The sequence below is a fragment of the Hippopotamus amphibius genome, chromosome 11, assembly GCF_030028045.1.
Source record: "Hippopotamus amphibius kiboko isolate mHipAmp2 chromosome 11, mHipAmp2.hap2, whole genome shotgun sequence".
Taxonomy (NCBI): Eukaryota; Metazoa; Chordata; class Mammalia; order Artiodactyla; family Hippopotamidae; genus Hippopotamus; species Hippopotamus amphibius.
The window spans coordinates 40115914-40129819 of record NC_080196.1 but is presented as its reverse complement, the minus strand read 5'-3'; the positions used below and the strand labels follow the sequence as shown (position 1 = coordinate 40129819).

Sequence of the window (13906 nt, the reverse complement as noted above, 5' to 3'; positions counted from 1 at the left end):
TGGTTATAACTTTTAACAAAGTAATTAGCCTCTATTTCCCAGAAAAAACTAATGGGTAAACAATTGAGAATTGTCTTAGCATTTTAGTAAACTAGCAAAGCTCACAAATACACATGACATGACTTTCTACAGTCACACATATCCCTTGCACAGCTTTTAAAAATTGCGATAAAATATACATAACTTAAAATTTGCCATTTTAACCATTTTTATGTGCTGAGTTCAGTGATATTATGCTGTACAACCATCATCATCACCACCATCCAACTCCAGATTTCCCTCATCTTCCCTAAGGAAGACTCTGTATCCACTGAATACTAACTCCCATGCTCCCATCTCCCTCTTCCCTGGAAACCCAGATCCTACTTTGTCTCTGAATTTGACCACTCTAGGTCCCTCATATAAATGGAATCATATAGTATTTGTCTTTTTGTGGTTGGCTTGTTTCACTTAACATAATGTCCTCAAGGTTCATCCACATTGTAGCATGTGTCAAAATTCCCTTCTTTTTTAAGGCTGAATAATATTCCCTTTTTTGTGTATACCACATTTCACCTATTCATTCATCCCTTTGTTGGACATTTGAGTTGCTTCCATCTTTTAGCTATTGTTAATATAGCTTCTGTGAATATGGGTAGACACATATCTACTTGAATACCTGCTTTCCCTTGCACAACTATTTAAAGTGTCAAAGATGAATTCACTCACTAACATGACCCAAAGATACAATTGCTCTTTAGCATGTAAAAATAAGTAAAAAGTTATATATTTAAAATTATGCTTAGCTATCAATGTTTCATGATTAACTTTTTCTTGGAAATTTTCTAGGTAGCCGAAGATTATTTATCAATTAATTTTATTACTATTAATTCAGGTGTTTCAAGTTACCTAAGGCTCTTGGAAATTGTGTGTAAGGTGACACACTAAAAAATATAAGTACCATTGATACAAAATTTGTTAAAATAATGAATCGACTGAGTAGAACACAAATCCACATTTTTATAATCTTGAACATCACATAAAGATAATGTTGGCTTATTTGATAAGCAAAACAAAATGAGAAGTGTAGGAAATTCAGATTAACTAGTTTCTTCACAGAAAAAAATCCAGATCTTATGAAAAATAGAATGTGTACTTGTATCATATTTAATATAAGATGGAGAAAACACAGATAGCTATTATTTATCATTTGTAAACCAAAATTATTAAACCAATCTAATTTGTCAAAGATTCACCTTAGTTATCTGAACCTGGTTCCTTAAAATTTTGCTGAGCTAGAAATTTCTTATAAGAGGAATTTTTTTTTAAGCCCAGCACATTGAAAGCATTAGAAGTTCCATTTCTTTATTTTCTGTGACTTTGGGGGCCATTAGATTTACATAAACACACTTATTTGTGTCTACAAACCAATCCACACAGAACCCCTGTAAAGAGATGTAGTACTTAAGTCATTAATATCCAGATATAGAAAAAGATTCACACTCACAATGAGAGTTAAGGGCCTTTCTGAATTACAGACATGTAGACACACACAGAGAGTTTCTGGCTTCTTTTTTTACAACTTTAGCCACAGGCAGAAAGTCAACACAGAAACACAAAAACTCTCCAGTTCAGATTCCAAAGAGCTGTTCTCCTCAGTGGGCACAAAATTCTTAACCGATTTGAGGTCACACAGAAAAACAAACACACCAGCACCAACAACAAAGATTAGCAAACCAGGTTTTCTGTTGTCTCTCAACTGACAGACACTAGGTCTCCATAATGTATCCCATGGAGATCTCCAAGTGGTCAGTCCATTAAAAAGGATTCTCCATCATGGCTACCACCAAAATCAGAAGCAGAAAATCAGTAAAAAACAAAACAAAACAAAACAAAAAAACCCATAAAAACTAGAAAAACAGAATCAGCAAACAAAGTTCTACAACACTTGGGATTCCCTTCCAGAGCCAAGAAAAGAAGTGCCTGGTTCCCTGAGCCCATTTGGGACTCTTTTTCAGCAATGCAGTTTACTGGGTTCTGACAGCTGAGCCCACTGGGGCCATGGGAACTCCAAAACTGTTAAAGTAGAATTTCCCAAAAGGTAAAATCATGACCCTTAGACAAAAATAAAATGAGTCTATACCAGAGATTTTATTTAACTCATTTATTAATGAGAGATGTTATGAATGGTTGAAAGATCATTTTAAAAGCTGGATAATTTAACAAAGAAATGTTAGAATCAGATTGCTGAGACAGATTTTTTAAAGCTGGTTAATGTATAACAGGCCATAAATCTTTGGGGTTATCTGTTCTGTCAGGCAAAAGTTATTTACATCTCTCCTGGACAGAATCTACAGGTTAACATGTGACTTAATTTAGTCTGGGACCCCTAATCAGTACCATGAGATGAATTAAGTACATTCACAGAATCTAGAAGATACTTGGGTGGCCTTGGCCCCTGTAGAATACTGAAAGGATGTGCTGTCCACTTTTTGGACTTATTTTCAAGTTTTAGATAGTTTTTTTCCTGTATTCATTGCATTTTATTTATAGAAGTGAAAACAGAGCCAAAAAATGTCCAAAAATAGGGGGAAAGTCAAGTTATTTTGGAACACCCATTCAAGAGTATGTAGGAGCAGTTTCACTGAGACTTATGGATATGAAAAATTATGGATAAGAAAAGAAAGCACAACATTATATACATTATACTATGATTGCAGCTATATAAAATATATTCATCTGGGAAAGGGGGGATGGAGTTATTTTCATATGAGGAAAGGAGGACACCTTTATTTCTTGCTTCTTCCATCCTGCTGTTTGGAATAGAGATTTATGAGTTCCAGAGGCTTCTTTCACCTCGATGGGGAGGGTGGCACTGAGGGACAGTCACGCCTCGAGTTTGAAGTTTGAGGCCCTGCAAACATAGTGGAGCTGCCATAGCAGCCCTGGCCCGAATACTTCAGATTACTTATCTCAGCATGTATTATTTAAGCCTCAGCTGTTTGGGTTTTTCTGTTATTGCTTGTTTTTGCTGAATGCATCTGAGCCTAATCTTAACCCACATGTAGTAAAAAACAATCTAGGATTCGTTCTACATTTAACCAAGTCCAAGTTCTAATTAAAATTTTAACTAGATATTAATATTTTTATTCAGAACATAATCTGTTATACTGCATCACTGAATAGTTTTAGATAATTTTTGAAGACATAAACATATTCTGGGGAGGATTGGCTACTGTCCTTTATTAGAGTCCTAAAGGCATGAGACTCAGAACAGGTAGGTTTTGATGTTGGATGGAGGAAGGTGTGGAGGAAGGTGTGGAGGAAGCTTAAGGCTCTGCTGAGAGGGTGGCCTTGGATAGGGTCCAAGAACCTCAAGGTCAGGTTAGCGGTGGGACTCAAAACTGGGGAGAGGGGAGGTGGGGTTGGCGGAAGACAAACACCTCTCCTTTTTTTAAGGGTGGCTCACAGCCTTCCGCAGTGGGAACAGTGCCCAACTTACCTCTTCCTTGCAGGTGGCCAAGTTCAGCTTCCTGGGCAGCGAGGAGGAGCCGGGGATGATCTTTGACTGGGTGGATGTGGAGCGGAAGGGACGCCTCTCCCTTGAAGAATTCAGCTCTGGGCTCCGTATGTCTGTCCTGGGAGGGCCTCTGGGGAGTGTGCCCAGCACGAGGGGAGGCTGGGCAGACAGGAAAGGCCACAGTGACACCTTACCAATCACAGGAGCTTCACAGCACCCCTGAGGGCAGTTCTGGGCATGGATGGTGACACGGATTACTGTGGAGATGAGAACACTAAGCCTAAGTGAGAAGGCAGTTGGTTCGAGGCAGAGCTGAGCCTTAAGACTCAGTCCAGGAGGCTTGACTTCCTTTCCACGGGAGAGAGCAGCTCATCAGCTGGCGGCTCCCCTGAGCATCCCCCTCCTCCAGAGAGGCCTCCAGGCTTGCTTTTTGATGCCTCCTTTGTCTTCTCCCCAGTAAAAGGCTTCCCTTGAGCAAGAGGTTTAACACCCCCTGTTCTTGAGACCACAAGCCTTGTTTCTGCCTGAAGAAGGTCATGTTCTGGGTTTGGTTAAAGGAAATTGAGGCCCCAGGGAGCAGCAGAGGGTGATAGTCAGTGGGTGGGGGCTTCCCAGGCCCTTAGCTTTCACTGGGCAGGGCTACTCCAACACCAGCTTCTCAAGACAGGCCCAGAAGGGCTTAAAGACACCAAAGCTGGGGATGCACAATATTCCTGCTGAGCTTGATAGGGGAAGACCTTCTGGCCCAGGGAATGGAAGCAATGGTGTCCTTGCAGAGACCCTGAAAAGCACTGCTCAGCTTTTAATGTCTGCAAAGCCATCCGGAGATCTCAGGTCTGCTGAGTCTCCAAGAGTTTGGGGCGCAACAGAAAGGGAGGCCAGGAACCTGCATTTACAGCTTGGGGCTGCCCCACCAAGTGGTTGCTCCGGTTCTGGTGATTGAGAACCTGGGATTAGGGAGGGAAAATTAGGGTCTGGAATCGGGGGTGGGGCAGAGGGAACATTCTTGTCCATGCAGCCCCAAGGGGCCATCTTCACATCTGTATCCAATCCTGCCCACTATACTGGGGACTTCCCCATGCCTGTGGAACAGAATTCAACCCCCTTCTCAGGGCCTACAGGCCAGCACCATCCAGACCCTTCCAACCTCTTGGGCTCTCTCTCCATACCACTTACCTCCTCCAGCACGCCAATCTGGCTCCTACCTCAGGGCCTTTGCATATGTTGCTCTCGGCCAGGAATATACTCCCCTAGAAATCCACATCACTTGTTCCTACTTGTTAATCACATCTCAGTTCTAATGTCGTTTCCTCAGGACACTCCTGACCATGCCCTCTAAAGCAGACCCTGTCCAGTCTCTCATTGGAAGTTACCCTGTTCATTCTTTTAGCTCACCTGGCAAATTTACTTAAAAAAAAAAAATCTGTTCTTTTTAGCATTAAGAGAATGTCAGCTTCACCAGGGTAGGGACTTTGGCCAATTTTGTCCCCAGCACATAGTAGATGCTCAATGAATACCCCTTGCCTTAGTGAAAAGAATGTGTTGGCCACCATGGAGCTGCTGTGTGACTTCCAGCAAGCCTTTGGCCTCTCTGGGCCTCAGATATTCATCCATAAAATCAGCACAGTGTCTACCTTGAGTAGACTCCCAAGGTTGATGTGAGGAATGTATGACCCTGGCCCTGTATAAATGTGACTGACACAGATATAGTGATTTCCCCAAGGGCTGGAGCAGGGCAAAGTCGGAGGACAGGGGACTGAGCCCAACTCCATCCTGCTCCCTTCTTCCCTCTGCGTCCCACAGAGAACATCTTTGGCTCCAGCCCGAGCACCCACATCCTCCACAGAAGGAGGCCACTGCCGTCCAAGCGACGATCTGCAGCCACCAGCCTCCCAACACTGGAGGAGGCCAACCCTGAGGAGAAGGAGGCATTCTTTGCCTTCATGGAGCAGCTGGGAGCCAGCCACTCACTTGCCGAGTACGGCCAGCCAGGCTGGGGGTGCGGGGGAGGGGAGGCACTGCCAGTCCGTGGGGGCGAGGACTTGCCTGGACACAGGCGGGAGGTGGGCGCTGCCAGGTGGGGCTGGGCAGAAATACTGGTTTCGCCACTTGTCAGCTGTGCGGCTGCGGGCAAGTAGCCTACCGTCTGACCTCTGTTCCCGGAGCTGCAGGGTGAGCGCAAGAGGTGCTGTGGGATTACTTGCAGCCACGTGTGGAGAGAGCCCACCCACTAGGAGTCCATCCCACCGAACCTCCCTCCCTGTCCTGCCCTACGTGGGTGCTCCTCAGAAGGATTAGTGAGTTGCAGGATCAGCTCCCTAAGGGGACTCACATTCTTAAAAATACAAAGCTCTCCAAGGGTGCCTTTCTTAACCCAAAAGAGGGTTCCCCAAATCCCCCTGAGTGATTTCAGGCACGGTGATGCTTTGTGTTGGGCGGGCGTGGTGGCGGGAGAGCTTGGAGACTCTCTCAGGCTCCGGGCTTTTGGGGTTCACTTATGTTTAGAGAAGGTGACCCTGCCTAAAATGCCCTTCTCCCACCCCCCAAGTCCCACTGGGTCTGTTAGAACCAGCAAGGGACTTGCCCTCGCCTGTCTTCCCAGGTTCTCCCAGCTTTGCCCCCCGCCCAGGACGCTGTGAGGACAAGCTCCCAGACGGTGGGGCAGGGGCTGAGGGGCAGGCAGGGTGGGACGGGGGCGCAGGCTGGCAGGGCAGCTGTGGTGGGGACGGATTTACCCACGTGGCAGCTTGGCCTGGGCTCAGCCCTCAGGTGTCTGTCTTCATGACAATTAAATCTGTGTGAAAGCAGCATTTATCGAGCGCCAACTGGGTGACAGACCCCAAGCCGGTGCTTTCACGGCCGTGTCTCCAGGGGCCATTTTACAAAGAAGCTCCGAGAGGGCGAAGGTCACACAGCCACAGAGTGAGAGAAGAGAGACGGCAGATGGAAGCCCTGGGCCATCAGACTCCCAAGCCCCCCCCCCCACACACACAATTAACCAGCAAACCATAGAGAGACAAGGTGCTGTGGGCGTTCACGCCCTGCGAGAGGTTCCTGGGGAGGTGGCATTTGAGCTGCACCTTGTAGGGTGGAAACGGATTTTTGTGGCTCAGGTGCCCGGGTCTCCTGGAGTGTTGCCATGGAAACCGAGGAGCGGCCCCCCCGCCCCCCGCCTCCTGGTCCCACCTCGTGTCTCATCTCTGGCTGTCCTCCCCTCCCAGGCAGGCGGAAACCTGGCAGCTCTGGAGGAAGCTGCGGCAGGAGGAGCCCCAGCTGGCAGGCAACCTGGAGGGCTTTCTGGCCAAGATGCACAGTCGCCTGAAGGAGGCCCGGGCCGACAAGGAGGTTCTGCAGCTGACCCTGAGGAAGTGAGTTGGGGCCACGGTGCCTCGCCCACCTGGTGTTGGCACACAGTGGGTGCTCTTTACATTTTAGTTGAATCTTAATTGAATTCTGCCAGCTCCAGAAGAATGGAAGCCAGGGTCCACGGCAGGGCCTGGGAGCTGGACCGGCAGAGCTGAGCTAGAAGAAACGGGTGACTAAGGGGACCTACTGGGGAGGACAGAGTTAGACCTTCAGCCAAAGATGGAACGGCCAGTGTGTCTTGGGGCAGGGCCACTATATGTGAGTGGCACTGCTCATGTAGATTACAAGGCATGTGGTAATCCTGGGCTTGGCATGGGCACAGCCTTGCCAGGGAGTCTGAGTTATGGGGGTAGGAGGATGGTGACAGTGGGAAGTGGGGACAGAATGAAGAAGCAACGGGGTCGATGAGACAGAGCCACAGGAACCAACATCTTTTTTTTTTTAATAAACTTATTTATTTATTTATTGGCTGTGTTGGATCTTCGTTGCTGCGTGCAGGCTTTCTGTAGTTGTGGTGAACGGGGGCTACTCTTCATTGAGGTTGTGCAGGCTTCATCTTACGGTGGCTTCTCTTGTTGCGGAGCACGGGCTCTAGCGCGCGGGCTCCGTCGTTGCGGCGCACGGGCTCAGTTGCTTTGCAGCATGTGAGATCTTCCCTGCCCAGGGCTCGAACCCGTGTCCCCTGCATTGGCAGGCGGATTCCCAGCCACTGCGCCACCAGGGAAGTCCCAGGAACCAACGTCTCGATGATGGTTACAGGAGTGAGCATGATGGGACCAGATGATCAATATCAAGGGCATGTGTGCGGGGAGCTGTTACTGGGGTGACTGTTCTCAGGGTGACAGGGTTCAGTGACCACTGGTAGAGTGAGGTGGACAGTAGGATAGACGCCAAAGCCAGGCCCGGACCATCGCTGCCAGCAGCGGGGTCCCAGGCTGCTGAAGAGCTGCCTGGCCCTGCCCCCTGTCTCTTCCAGGAGGGACTCTGACCACCATCGCAAGGTCCAGCAGCTCTATGAAGAGATGGAGCAGCAGATTCAGCGGGAGAAGCAGCAGCTGCAGGCCGAGGTAGGCTCCCGCCAGCCTCTCCCCCAGCCCTGAACTCCTCTGCTGGCCAAGCAGTGCGCCAGCGACTGGCCAGCGTGGGGCAGCAGGAGGCTGCTGGGAGTAGATCTCATATCGCTGATCTCGCGTTCCTCAGAGATGTGGGGTGGGGAGTGTTGAGCCTGGGCCCCCGATTCACCTCTGCCAGGTCTCAAGTGTCCCCCAGAGCCACTCCTTCTGCTCTCTGGGCTTCTGTTTCCTATTGTCTGAGCCAGGGAAGTTGTCCTGAGACCCCTCCTTGTTGAGACATCCTGGACCCTGCACCCCAGGCCTGGGTGGAGGTGAAGGGTGGGGAGGGCCAGCCCAGCCCAGCTGGATCTTAGATGCGGCAGTATAGGGGCTGAGACCTCTGTGCTCCCCAGAGTGACTTCCGGGGCCTGGCCCTCAGCTCCCAGATGCAGGAGGTCCTGGAGGCCAAAGAGCGTGAGGTGCAGCGGCTGACTGAGGACCAGAAGAAGGTGAGTGATGGGCTTCCCCAGGAGCCCAATTTCTGAGGATTTGCGGACCCTGACACCCATCTCTTGAGAGTTCACTTGGCTGGTTGGGCTCCTGCATCAGAGCTGGCCCCTAAGAAAGTGATGTCTCTGGCCCTTTTCTGAGATGAGGCCAAGTAGTGCAGTGGAAGCACTGGGATACGAGTCAGAAGGTCCAAGTTCAAATTCCTGCTGTTCCAATTAAAAACCATGCAAATCTGAGGAAACAACTTTGCTTGTCTTGGCCTTAGTTTCTCCATCTGTAAAGTGGGAATAGCCGTATCTACTGCATCTCCCCAGCTAGTTGTGTCAAATAAGGTAATAAATGGGAAAGCACTTTGAAACAGGAAAGCACTGGGCAAACACGAAGTCTCAGTGTTGGAGAAGCTTGGTGATAGGGTGATGTTCAACTCTCACCTCCCTTGTCAGCTGAGTGACCTTGGGCAGGTTTTTAACCTCTCTGAGCCTTGGTTTCCTCATCAGAGAAATGGACATCAGAACTTTTGCCTTAGAAGGCTGCTGTGATGATTAGATATACAATATTTGAGAGCCTAAGATGGTGCCTGGTATGTGGTAGGTGCTTTACATGTCACAGTTGTTACTGTCTCTGAACCTGACCTAGCTTCCTGGTCAGAATATCTGCTACCCCAACACTTCAGGTCTCGTAACCTATAGTCACTTCCAGTTGGCATTGTGGCTAAGCCTTTGGGTCTGAGACGCTGCCCCGTTGTCTCTTCCTTCCTCAACTTCCAGGCCACTGACCTTAGTAAAATCACCATCTGTTGTAACCAGGACAGTCTGGATCCCTTCAGCACTGGACCAGGTTCCCAGAGCCTTCCCCCTCATTGCCTCGGCTGGTCCTGCCAACTGGCCTCACCCTCCTGACACGGGTTGATTTCCCAGGTGCCTCTGCAGTAGCTGCTCCTTGGCAACTGAGGCGGGCCCCTTCTGCCGAGGGAGGAGGTTAGACTTTCCACACGGGACCATTTTGCCCTGTCCCTTGTGGATGTGAAGCCTCTCTCCACAAGGCCATTTGTTCCTTCACCCAACAACTATTTATGGTGCACACACAGCGTGTCAGGCACTGTTCTAGGTTCTGAGGAACATAATAGACACAGCTCCTGCCCATGGAGTTATTGTGTAGTCAGGGAGATAGATGATTAACTAAATAAGCAACTAAAATCTATAACATATTAGATAGTGAAAATGCTAAGGAGAATACAGCAAAGCAGGGCAGAGGGACAGGAGGGTTTTGATAAGGGCGTCAAGGACGGCCTCACTAAAATGATGACTTTGGAGGAAAGACCTGAAGGAGGCAAGGAGTGGGCCAGGTGTATCTGGGGGGAGAGCAGTCCAGACAGAGGGAACAGCAAGTGCAAAGGCCCTGAGGTGGGCATGATGTGCTGTGAATGTTCAAGGACCAGCAAAGAGACGCTTGCGCTGGAACAGACTGAGGGAGCGGGGGTAGTGGGAGAGGAAGTCACAGATGTAACAGGGGTGGGGTGCCGGGGAGATGGTGCGGGACCCTGGAGCCTATTGTGAGGCCTTTGCCTTCCACTCGGCATGGTCGAAAAGCTCTCCATCTCCCAGTCTTGTGACCTGCTGTTGGATCAGGAGCTCCTAGCAGACCAGATGCACTCAGAGATGAGCAGCCACTGCAGAGCGCTGAGCCGAGGAGGGTGTGATCCGTGTACACTTCAGGCCCTGTGGTGCCTTACACAGATCCCTCTCTCTCCCCCATCCCAACATTTTCAATGTCTCTCCTAGGTGGGAGGTAATGGAGTTAACTGGCCAATGAGAGGATAACACCTCCCCCCCCCCCAATCCTATGCTTTAAGCTGGGTCTCCAGGAGCCTAGAGTCTGCCCCACAACGGCCTTAGGAGGCTGTTTGTTCCCCTAAAGGGCACCTGGGCTTTTCACCTACTCACCCTCCACCTCCTGCAGCTGGAGGCCCAGCTCCACCGGCTCAGCAGCACACACCAGGAGGCCAGCTCGGAGAACCAGCAGCTTCGCGAGACCAAGCGGGACCTGGCTGGGCAGCTGGAAGAGGTGCGGGGGCAGCTGCAGGTGACCAGGGGGCACCTGAGCACCGCCAGGGACCACGTGTCCTGGCAGATGGAGGAGGAACCGAGGCAAGTAGCTGCCACCCCTGGGCCGGGCTGGAGACCAGGGGCTTCCTGGAAGAGGGGAGGGAGGCTCTGAGTTCTCAGCACCTGGAACACACAGACTCCCTCCTTAAACCTCACAACAACCCTGCCAGGCTGGGATTATCATACCCATTTCCCAGACAAGCAGACGGAAAGGGGAAAGTCATGTGCCCAGGCACACATGACACGTGAATCACACAACTGGGATACACACACACACACACACACACACACACACACACAGAGGCTAGCTCAGTGCTGGACCCTTGGCAGGTACGGTACTCACTCTACTCGTTACAAGACAGAGCAGTGGGATGGGCCAGAATGGTAGGGAAGGCTTCCTGGAGGAGGCGAGGCTCATATAGGCCTTGAAGGAGGAGCACGATTGGCTGGGGGGAAGGGCGGGGAGTGTGTGCCTGGTGAGGAGCACTGCCAAAAGGAAGACTGGGAGGGAGGGCTACCCGTGAGCTGGGTACCCGATGGTGAGGGATGCAGACAGGACTGGTGTGACATCTACCTGCCCTGTTCCTGACCTTAGCTTCCCACACCCCCTCTAGTGTCCCCAGAGCAGGTGAGGAGAAGCCTCCAGACCCTCAGGCAGTCCCCTCTGAGGAGGCTCCCCTGCCTGGACTGACGGGGGACAACGATGACCGAGACCAGCTCCTCAGCAGCAGCTGCAGCACGCCCCACCGTGCCCTGCGGCTCTCCTGGAGCCCACCCCCCATCCCAAGAGCCTCCGCACGCCCCCAGGCACCCCAAGGGGCCAGGCAGATCTCCATCTCGGGGCCGCAGGCTCTTCTGTTTGGTCCAGAGCCACCTTCAGAGCCAGATGGGTCTCCAAGGAGCCCCCCCGGGGTGACTTCCAGGACCAAGGAAGAGAAAGGAGTGGACGCAGAGGGCCAGGACATCAGGCCAGAGCAGACTGGAGAGCCCCCCAGCCTGGAACCTAAGGAGGAGTCAGGGCCCGGCCCTGGGGTCCACTTCCACTGGGGGCTCCCAGGGGCCCCAGCTGGGGAGTCAGGGAGCCTGGTAGCAGCTGCGCTCAAAGTGTCCATCCCTTTGGAGGATGGACCCCCTCCTCAAGTGACCTCTCCCCCTCCCCAGGCCCCAGCTGGGCCCAGGGAACAGTTCCAGGCCTCATACTCAGATGACGAGGGCCCCAGGCCTGGGCCTGCCCCAGCCAAGCTGCCCAGGCAGAGGGAGGCCCTCTATCAGGACCCACGTGCCACGGGCCCTGAGCCAGGGCTGGGGTCCCCGGGAGCTGGAGCCCTCACAGCAGGGGTGGGTGAGCCCTCCCAGGGCCTGGAGCCTGGAGGTCAGGCTCCCACAGAGGGATTGGAGCGGGGCGAGCAGAGCCCAGATGCCCAGGAAGGCCATCCTGGGGGACTACAGGAAGCTCATAGCCAGGTCCTTGGGCCCGAAGGGCCGCCTGCCCTCCCCCACCAGAGTCTGGAAGAGGAGCCCAGGGCTGAGGAAAGGAAAGCAGTGGACCCCGAAGGGCAGGACATCAGCCCAGAGCAGACTGGAGAGCCCCCCAGCCTGGAACCTAAGGAGGAGTCAGGGCCCGGCCCTGGGGTCCACTTCCACTGGGGGCTCCCAGGGGCCCCAGCTGGGGAGTCAGGGAGCCTGGTAGCAGCTGCGCTCAAAGTGTTCATCCCTTTGGAGGATGGACCTCCTCCTCAAGTGACCTCTCCCCCTCCCCAGGCCCCAGCTGGGCCCAGGGAACAGTTCCAGGCCTCATACTCAGATGACGAGGGCCCCAGGCCTGGGCCTGCCCCAGCCAAGCTGCCCAGGCAGAGGGAGGCCCTCTATCAGGACCCACGTGCCACGGGCCCTGAGCCAGGGCTGGGGTCCCCGGGAGCTGGAGCCCTCACAGCAGGGGTGGGTGAGCCCTCCCAGGGCCTGGAGCCTGGAGGTCAGGCTCCCACAGAGGGATTGGAGCGGGGCGAGCAGAGCCCAGATGCCCAGGAAGGCCATCCTGGGGGACTACAGGAAGCTCATAGCCAGGTCCTTGGGCCCGAAGGGCCGCCTGCCCTCCCCCACCAGAGTCTGGAAGAGGAGCCCAGGGCTGAGGAAAGGAAAGCAGTGGACCCCGAAGGGCAGGACATCAGCCCAGAGCAGACTGGAGAGCCCCCCAGCCTGGAACCTAAGGAGGAGTCAGGGCCCGGCCCTGGGGTCCACTTCCACTGGGGGCTCCCAGGGGCCCCAGCTGGGGAGTCAGGGAGCCTGGTGGCAGCTGCGCTCAAAGTGTTCATCCCTTTGGAGGATGGACCCCCTCCTCAAGTGACCTCTCCCCCTCCCCAGGCCCCAGCTGGGCCCAGGGAACAGTTCCAGGCCTCATACTCAGATGACGAGGGCCCCAGGCCTGGGCCTGCCCCAGCCAAGCTGCCCAGGCAGAGGGAGGCCCTCTATCAGGACCCACGTGCCACGGGCCCTGAGCCAGGGCTGGGGTCCCCGGGAGCTGGAGCCCTCACAGCAGGGGTGGGTGAGCCCTCCCAGGGCCTGGAGCCTGGAGGTCAGGCTCCCACAGAGGGATTGGAGCGGGGCGAGCAGAGCCCAGATGCCCAGGAAGGCCATCCTGGGGGACTACAGGAAGCTCATAGCCAGGTCCTTGGGCCCGAAGGGCCGCCTGCCCTCCCCCACCAGAGTCTGGAAGAGGAGCCCAGGGCTGAGGAAAGGAAAGCAGTGGACCCCGAAGGGCAGGACATCAGCCCAGAGCAGACTGGAGAGCCCCCCAGCCTGGAACCTAAGGAGGAGTCAGGGCCCGGCCCTGGGGTCCACTTCCACTGGGGGCTCCCAGGGGCCCCAGCTGGGGAGTCAGGGAGCCTGGTGGCAGCTGCGCTCAAAGTGTTCATCCCTTTGGAGGATGGACCTCCTCCTCAAGTGACCTCTCCCCCTCCCCAGGCCCCAGCTGGGCCCAGGGAACAGTTCCAGGCCTCATACTCAGATGACGAGGGCCCCAGGCCTGGGCCTGCCCCAGCCAAGCTGCCCAGGCAGAGGGAGGCCCTCTATCAGGACCCACGTGCCACGGGCCCTGAGCCAGGGCTGGGGTCCCCGGGAGCTGGAGCCCTCACAGCAGGGGTGGGTGAGCCCTCCCAGGGCCTGGAGCCTGGAGGTCAGGCTCCCACAGAGGGATTGGAGTGGGGCGAGCAGAGCCCAGATGCCCAGGAAGGCCATCCTGGGGGACTACAGGAAGCTCATAGCCAGGTCCTTGGGCCCGAAGGGCCGCCTGCCCTCCCCCACCAGAGTCTGGAAGAGGAGCCCAGGGCTGAGGAAAGGAAAGCAGTGGACCCCGAAGGGCAGGACATCAGCCCAGA

At 53.5% G+C, this 13906-nt stretch overlaps 1 protein-coding gene across 1 annotated transcript in view; it reads left to right on the top strand.

Moving 5' to 3' along the window:
• Positions 1 to 13906, top strand: part of RAB44 (RAB44, member RAS oncogene family) — a 29988-nt gene that overhangs the window by 3687 nt on the left and 12395 nt on the right. Inside the window, exons 2-10 of the mRNA XM_057699770.1 lie at positions 3495 to 3606; positions 5303 to 5477; positions 6721 to 6867; positions 7842 to 7932; positions 8331 to 8426; positions 10387 to 10574; positions 11147 to 11745; positions 11889 to 11943; positions 12101 to 12164. Of these exons, the coding sequence (XP_057555753.1) occupies positions 3495 to 3606; positions 5303 to 5477; positions 6721 to 6867; positions 7842 to 7932; positions 8331 to 8426; positions 10387 to 10574; positions 11147 to 11745; positions 11889 to 11943; positions 12101 to 12164 (1527 nt within the window). The remainder of the gene's footprint in view (positions 1 to 3494; positions 3607 to 5302; positions 5478 to 6720; positions 6868 to 7841; positions 7933 to 8330; positions 8427 to 10386; positions 10575 to 11146; positions 11746 to 11888; positions 11944 to 12100; positions 12165 to 13906) is intronic.